The following is an 8,714-nucleotide window of genomic DNA, read 5'->3' on the forward strand; positions in this document are numbered from 1 at the left end:
ATAAATGGCCACATAGGAAGCATCCAATGAATGTGAGCTGTTACTGTCACATTCCTCTCTCCCATACTGGAGTGTGCATTCCATGAGGACAGGAGAGCTCTTAATTTTCTCCAGGTCATCACCCAGTCATAAAAAATGTCCAATCGTAATTCAGTGAATAAGGAAATAAACTATTGCACTCACTTGCACCACCTCAGGTCACACCTGTCCCTTATCTCTCCACTAAAAATTAGAGGTTTGGGAGTCTCTTTTAAATGATAATGGCATGCATTATAAAATATGTTGTGAAAATTCAACCTAAAATTTTAGTACGACATAATGTTTTTTAGCATATACTACTACTACATGTACACTAAACTATTTCCCAATGATTTAAAGCATTTTTAATTTTAGCAATAATATAACTGTCTTAATTTGTATGTGTTCAAGAGCCACTTGGCCTACTTATTAAAATGCAGAATCCTGGGTCACATTACTAGAGATTTTGGTATTTGCTGATAGGAGGGGATTCCCTCCTATCAGCCCAGGAATTTTTATTTATTTTTTATTTTTTTATTTTTTTTTATTTATTTATTTTTTTTCATAGTTAAGCACTTTAAATTTTATTGACCTCCTGGTTTTTAAAAAAAAGTTAAATTTAAGGTCACACCTCTATGTTTGATGTACTATATACAGATCGTGTAGAGTATGATTATGAAGAGATATAAATTAGTCCATGCCCATACAGAACCATCTTCATAAATACAAATAAAAATTATTTTGAAGATAGAAAGGGACTGATCAGGTTTCCTAAGACATTTTTCAAAGTGGTTCAAGGCACAATAAGTACACACCATTGTGAAAACACACATGTTCCAGACTTTGTGCCTCTAATACAATCCATCAAAGATTTGGCTTCATGACATATAAAACTAAATGCATAGAAATGAGATTCTGCTTCTTAGCTGAAAAACCACAGGACCTATAAACATCATGTAGATAATTACTCCAAAATATGGATATACAAATACAAGCACTTTATTTTTAAAAGCAACATAAAAAGAAAGATAGGTGTAAATTCAAAAGTGTTTAAATGCTTCAATTTTGGATAATTCAATTTAAGAACCTATACAAGTTTGTTCCAAGAAGCTAATGCATCACTAGTCTCTACTAAGGAAAATGAACCCTAAAAATTAACATGGTATTCAGTAATTTAAATTTCACAATATAAAAACCTAGAGAGACCAATAATATCCAATAGCTTCAAAAGATAAGCTAAAGACTGTCTTGTAATCAACTTTTACAATGTTTGTCCAGGTCTGTTTAATATATACACAAGGAAAATACACTCTATAATTTCTTATAAAATAGCAAGTAAGGAGTAGATGAAGGAGATGTGGAAGGGGAAAGAGAATTCAGAAAGTCTTTCTCTTCAGTAACTTTCACTTCAGAATCATCAAAAAGCAACCACTTCCCCTCATACTCCTTTAAGCTTTGCACTATATACGAAATTTTGTTCTCAAATCCACTAATGTTAATGTCTGTTTGGTCACTGAATTCCTTGTTTCTATCAGATTCATGGGTCCCATTAGTATTGTTAGTCTCAGAATTTCTATTTTCAGTAAATGCTGTACTAGCAACTTTATCAGGATTAGACACTTTGTTATATAGCTCATAATCTGCTTTGCTCTTTTGTCCTCCAAGAAGTCCAATAGCTTCAACATTTTTTTTCAAAACTTTACTTGGCTGTGTATTTCCACTGACTCTAATCGACACCTCTTCATCATCATAATTTTCAACCACACCCCTTACTTCCTCCTCATTCAGTGGTTCTGGCTTACCTATTTCACACATTTCGCTGACCACAAAATTTCCCTCATCTAGTTCTAAGCTGTTAAGGTCAGTGACTTTAACAGAAGCAGTGTAGTGCCCACTACTAATTGTAATCCCACTATGCATCACAACTGCAAATAGTCCATAGCTGTCATTGGTTGGCTTTGTGCTCCATTCTTCCAGTGACAATTTAAGAGGCGTCAGTAAAGGAGTGTTGATCTTGGAAAGTCCACCACCGTAACAATCAAACTCCAGGCCACTAGCAGCAAAGCACTTTAAGTGAATAGTTATAACTTCAGGCATCTTGTCAAACAAAAGACTTCGCTCAGCTTCAGTATAATGATGGCAGTTTTCGCAGAAATACTTATCTTCTCCTACAATCCTCTCCACTGAAGCAAACTGTGAAATTGCCCATCTCAGAGTCTTCATTTCTGTTTTTGGCTCTGGAGAAATTTCAGAACTCTCCTCTACTTTGGAAAGCTCATCTTCTTGTACTGGTACACTGATGTCTTGAAAATCTTCTCTTCTTTCTGTTAGACTTTCACATTCCAAGCACCGAGTTCTTAGTACCAGTTGACCTTGAAATAATTTCTCTACTAGCTCAAAAGCAATTTCCTCTGCACCTTTGGTCATTGGCTTAACTTCATTAACAGGCTTAACATTATTCCCTGGAGATTCAAGCTCACAACCATTAGTTGTGTTATTTTCACACTTCCCCAAGTCCTCTTCAAGATCATACTCATTTTCTTTAGATTGTCCTTTAGGTCTTTGGTTTGTTGTTATTTTTCCCATACTACAGAATTTAGAAAGAATGCTGGGTTGCTTAGTTGCAGACTTTAACCAATTTATTTTAACTTTTGATTTTTTGTGAGAGGGTCTTGCATTCTCATTTTCAGAAATGTGCTTGGGGAGTATTTTAGGAGAAATCTCTAATGTATCACCTGTAGTTTTCCTCTTTGACCTGGTTTGTCTCTGGTTCTCTTCCAATGACTGATGTTCCTTGGATACTTTAAGTTTTTTCTTCATGTTTCCAAATTCAGTGTCACTTCTTCTCTTTCCATTTCCTTTTGGGAGTTTTTCTTTACAGTCTTCAGAGTGCCTCATATTGTCCATCTCTATGCTGTTAATAACACTCATTTCTTCTTTCTGATGAGGTGTTTCTTCTACCTGAGTAGATAATTCTACCACATTTTTTACTTCTTTTTTTAAGAGTTGGCATGTTTCTTGAATGTTTCCCAAAATACACTGTAATACTTCCTGTGCATCATGTTGTAGATATCCTTCATACATAGGGTTGAGTTCCCTGAGTGTGTTAAGCAGTCGCCTTGGCTGAGTAGCAAGTTCATCAGTGTATTTCTCTGGATTTAAGAGAAAACTAACCTGAAGTTGTTCAACTGAAATGATCAAGGACTGTAAACTGCATATTAGTTCATAACTTGCCAAACAATCTTCTTTGCAATTTCCCTTATCTTTTTGATTGGCTTCATCTTTTAGGGCTTCTTTCTTCTGTGAAATAATATTAAATAAGTGCTTCACTCCAGATTTAAAACCAGGACAAAAATATAAGACCTGAAGTATACTATTAAGATAACAAGTATTGCCGAGATTATTGAGTCCCACAAATGGTAACAAATTTTCTCTCTTCTCACAGTTTATGGGTGAGGACTGTGCTGCAGGAACAACTTGGTCAATTTCAGATCCTCTATATTCAGAGGCTTTTTCTTCATTTTCTTGAGAATCTGTGAAATCCAAGGCTCTCTTAGTTTCCTTTTTCTGAAAAAACTTCAAGGAAAGTCTATTTTTCTTTGAGGGACTACCTCTTGAAAGCCCATTACTTTCACTAGGTACAATACCAGGCATTTTCTCTTCAAATCCCCAGGAGATGACAAGAATAAATTTATACAGGGATGCTGTAGTCACCAATCATATCGTTCTGTGGCTCTGCCGCATGGTTCTTCTGCTCCCCGGCTCAGGCTCCCCCAGTGGTTGCCCTCAGCTAGCAGGTCGCCTGGGCGCTGAGCTCAGCGCGGTCGCCCGAGCCTCCCAGTACCTGTGGTTGCTCCTCCTCGAAAACGTTGGATCAGGGCTCCCCGCCAGACTACCGCAGCCTCGCTCCCAAAGGGCAAGACCTCAAGCGCGAGTGTGTGCCGGCGTCTCAACCTGTGATGCCGTATTACTCCCAGGAATTTTTATTTTTAAAAGCTCTTCAAATACTTCTTATTTATTTATTTTAAAGGAAGTATAGTTGACATAATATTTTATTAGCTTCAGGTTTACAAGATAGTGATTCAACATTTATATACATCATGAAATGCTTACCACCATAAGTGTAGTTACTGTCTGTTACCCTGCAATGTAATTGCATTATTATTAGCTATATTCCCTATGCTGCACTTTTCATACCCATAACTTTATTTTACAACTGGAAGTTTGTACCTGTTGATCCCCTTCACCTATTTCATCTATGCCCCTCTTTCCCCTCCAGCAACAACCAGTCTGTTCTCTGTATTTAGGGGTTTTTTTTGTGGTATTTTTTGGTTGTTTGTTTGACTTATTTTTTTTTAGATTCCACGTGTAAGTGAAATCATATGGTATTTGTCTTTCTCTTTCTGACTTATTTCATGTAGCATAATACCTCTTGGTCATTCCATGTTGTTGCAAATGGCAAGATTTCATTCTTTTTTTATGGCTGAGCTTTATTCCACTGTGTAACACGCACATCTTCTTTACCCATTCATCTGTTGATGGATACTTATGTTGCTTCCCATATCTTGGCTATTACAAATAATACTGCAGTAAACATAGTGAATATCTTTTCAAATTAGTGTTTTTGTTTTCTTCAGGTAAATACACAGAAATGGAATTAATGGATCATATGGTATTTCTATTTTTTTTTGAGGTACCTCCATACTGTTTTCCACAGTAGCTGCGCCAATTTATAATCCCACCAACAGTATACAAGGGTTCTCTTTTCTCCACATCCTCACCAACACTTGTTATTTCTTGTCCTGTTGATATTAACCATTCTGACTGGAATGATATTATATCTCTCTGTATTTTGATTTGCATTTCCCTGATGTTTAATGTTATTGAGCATCTTTACATGTGTCTGTTGGCCATCTGTATGTATTTGCAGAAGTGTTTATTCAGTTCCTCTGCCATTTTAAAAACCAGATTATTTTTTGGTGTTGCATAGTATGAGTTCTTTATGTATTTTGGATATTAACTCCTTATTGGATATGTCATTTGCAAATATTTTCTCCCTTTCAGTAGGTTGCCTTTCATATGTTGTGGTTTCATTGCTGTGTGTGCACAAGCTTTTCAGCTGTAGTCCCAGTTGTTTATCTTTGCTTTTGTTTCTCTTACCTGGGGACACATATCTAGCAAAAAATTACTAATGCTGATGTTCAATAGTTTATGTCCTATGTTTTCTCTAGGAATTTTATGGTTTTGGGTTTTATATTTAAGTCTTTAATCCATTTTGAGTTTATTTTTGTGTGTGGTATAAGAGAGTGTATGGTGTAAGCAGTCCAGTTTCATTCTTTGCATATAGCTGTCCAGTTACCCCAGATCCATTTATTGAAGAGACTGTCTTTTTTGCCTTTGTATATTCTTGCCTTCTTTGTCATATATTAATTGGCCATATATGCATGGGTTTACTTCTGGGTCTCTACTGTCTTCCATTGATCTGTGTGTCTATTTTTGCCAGTACCACACTGTTTTGATTACTGTAGCTGTGTAGTATAATTTGAAATTAGGGAACATGGTACCTCCAGCTTTGCTCTTCTTTCTCAAGATTGCTTTGGTTATTTGGGGTCTTTATGGCTCTGTACAAATTTTAGGATTATCTTCTTTAGTTCTGTGAAAAATATCATTGGTATTTTGATAGGGATTGCACTGAATTTGTAGATTGCTTTGGGCAGTTTGGACATTTAAAAAATACTAATTCTTCCAATCCATGAGCATGGTATGTATTTCCATTTATTTGTGTGACCTTCAGTTTCTTTCATCAGTGTTTATGGTTTTCAGAGTATAGGTCTTTTGCCTTCTTGGTTAAATTTATTCTTAGGTGTTTTCTTCTTTTTGATGCAATTATAAATGGAATTTTGGTATTTCTGATGTAAGAGGGTCTCAGACTAAACATTGAGGAATTTAATTTACATGCTCAACTGCGCATCTCCTCTATATTAGTTGGGCCACTAAAAAGATAGTGGGGACAAGTGGTCGACAATGACAGTTGCAACTTAGATAGTGTGGGTGGAGCTGAGGAAGTGAAAGTGGAGAAAGGGGTGTCAGAGAAACAGTCACTAAACATGATAGCCTGAGCATTGGTACAGGTGAGCAGGTCACAGCTTGTGCATGTTTGGCTGATGAAGTAAACCTACAAAAGGAGAACAATAGAGAAATTCAGAGGAGCTGCTGTTCCTCGAGGTTGGTTTGGGGCCACTCCTGTGTGGTGGGACCAGTGTAAGAAAGAGGAACTTGAAGCTAGCGCTGTCCAGTCACATCTGCATCTCTCTGTCACCACATCTGCCCACTGTGACCTGAGAATAATGACTTCATTTTTCCTGCAGGTTCCTCTTTTAACAACACTAATGCAGATCCTTACAGGGAAGACACTTCCAGGGAACATAGTTCTAGCTTTAGTCAAAAGGGCATAGCACACCCTGGCACATCTTAATGCCCTAAAAATCACACATGTGGCACCTTCTCCATCCTGCTGCTGTTGCTCTCTGAGTGCTGGGTGTTCAGTCCTTCTCCTGAGTTTCTGTGTATTTCAAGAGTACTGTGGAGAGAATTCAACCATCTTTATTAGGAAGAAGTTGCAATTCTTTGCAAACCTGAATATATTAGTCATGCGGGAAGAACATGCACACCAAGCTGCATCCTCGAGGCAGACTGCCAGTGGTAAATAATTACAAGATTTTAGATATAGATGTAACATGACTGAGAAATATTTAGTCATATCATTAGGAAAATTAGCATTTTGGTGTTCAGCCAAACACACGTGCAAGCAGGGAAACATACATGTTAAATATATCTCAAGAGAGGCCTCCCAAGCAGCCTCAAAAACGGCCTTTCCAGAGCTGTTGGAATCCTCTTTGCCAGGCCAAAATGGAGGATGCCTCCAGTTAACTGAATAAAGTCCCCCTGAGATATCAGGTCCTAATTGCTGGGACCTTTAAATATTACATTATGGTTTCAAATGGAATGTGCTGTAAGATTTTATATGTTTTTTGTGTTTGTAAAATAGGTTACAAATGGAACAAGGGTCTTTGCAGATGTGATAAAACTAATGATTTTTATAGGAGAGATTATCCTGGATTACTGGGTGGGCTCTAAATGCCATCATCAGTGTCCTTGTAAGAGAGAGGCTGAGGGAGATTTGATACAGAAACAGAAGGGGAGGAGGCAGGGTGACCACAGAGTCATAGATTGAAGTGATGCAGCCATAAGCAAGGATGCCTGCAGCCACTGTAGACTGAAGAGGCAAGGACAGATTCTCCCCTAGAACCTCCAGCAGGAACACTGCCCTGCCAATAATTTGGTTTCAGCCCAGTGATACTGACTTCAGACTTCCAGCCTCCAGTACTGTGAGAGAATGCATTTCTGTTGTTTTAAGCCACCAGGTGTGTGGTAATTTGTTCTAACAGGCACAGGAATCTGATGCAGTATCCCTTTTCCATCATGAGTTTTGGAGTGAATTCTCTGGTTGCTGCTATAATGGGGCTGATGGTGCCCAGGGGAGGTCAAAGCTCCCTGAGCCCATCAGAGGGCACAGTAGGCTCTCTGTAACTTTACACTCAAGATGGAACTGTGAGCTTCTTTCTTTTTTGGAGCCAGTTTTATTGGCAATGTTCCCTACTACACTGGGCGCAAAAAAAAAAATCTTTCTGTTTCATATTTAACCTAGTGTCCTCAAGACCGCCAGTCCTAAGATGTTTTTTACTGGACAAATAAAATAACTAGAGTTCCTAGCTTGCATAATTGCAGGGCTTGGTTCCCTGGGACATTTTGGGAGTGGTTTCTTGTCTCCTTAAACTCTGAATGGTTAGCCTACGTGGCTCTGTTAGTCTCCTTTTGCTGTCCAGTATCTCCTTCTGCAGACTGCAGTCTTCTCTTGTGTTTCTAGGTGAGAACCATGTCCTTCCTTCATTCCCCGGTCATCTGATGGAGAATGGTGTTATGTTCCATCCTCTTTGATGCTCTTACTACCCATAGCCCCTGGAACGTTGGATTTGCTTGCTAGGGCTGCCATAACAAAGTACCATTGTCTGGGTAGCTTAAACAATGGAACATAATTTTCTCACAGCGCTGGAGGCTGAAAGTCTGAGATGAAGGTGTTGGCAGGGGTGGTTTCTCCTGAGGCCTCTGTCCTTCCCTGTGGATGGCTGTCTTCACCCTGTGTCCTCTCATGGTCTTCCCTCTGTATCTATGTCTTAATTTCCTTTTGCCCAGTCATACTGGATTAGGGTCCATTGTAATGACCTCATCTTAACTCAGTTACCTCTTTTAAGACCCTGTCTCCAGATACAGTCACATTCTAGGGTCCTGGCAGTTAGGGCTTCAACATATGAATTTAAGGGGGAGACAATTTGGGAGGAGACATAGCTTAATTCTTATGCTTAAGTAATTCTTGAGTATGGCTTAGTATATAGTGTTGGGTACATAGCACTGCATCAACAATAAGTTATTCAATTACAGCAGAATTATTCTGTTGTCTAATACAGTTATAAAACCACCATATTTGTATGTACATAATGTGTCTATTGTACATGTGTAAATATAAATATACTCATATTTCTATGGTACCTTTCTTTGTAAAATTTTAGTGATTCACTCAGGTAATATTTCTGGGTGATTTGTTTCTGTTTTTCAGAGTCCTTGAGGATATCTAAAAT

The 8,714-nt window shown here is 38.0% G+C and overlaps 1 protein-coding gene across 1 annotated transcript; it reads right to left on the reverse strand.

Annotated features, from left to right (window-relative positions):
* Nucleotides 1–580: 580 nt before the first annotated feature.
* On the reverse strand, nucleotides 581–3,735 carry LOC130684915 (ubiquitin carboxyl-terminal hydrolase 1-like). Its single transcript, XM_057507566.1, has one exon. It carries the CDS (start codon nucleotides 3,670–3,672, stop codon nucleotides 1,330–1,332), a length of 2,343 nt encoding a protein of 780 aa, XP_057363549.1. The 5' UTR covers nucleotides 3,673–3,735; the 3' UTR covers nucleotides 581–1,329.
* Between the last annotated feature and the right edge of the window lie 4,979 nt (nucleotides 3,736–8,714).

Source organism: Manis pentadactyla, chromosome 9 (genome assembly GCF_030020395.1).
Source record: "Manis pentadactyla isolate mManPen7 chromosome 9, mManPen7.hap1, whole genome shotgun sequence".
Lineage (NCBI taxonomy): Eukaryota > Metazoa > Chordata > Mammalia > Pholidota > Manidae > Manis > Manis pentadactyla.

Coding starts and splice junctions, on each gene's coding strand:
- LOC130684915 (XM_057507566.1), bottom strand. CDS start 3,672: ATGCCTGGTATTGTACCTAGTGAAAGTAATGGGCTTTCAAGAGGTAGT.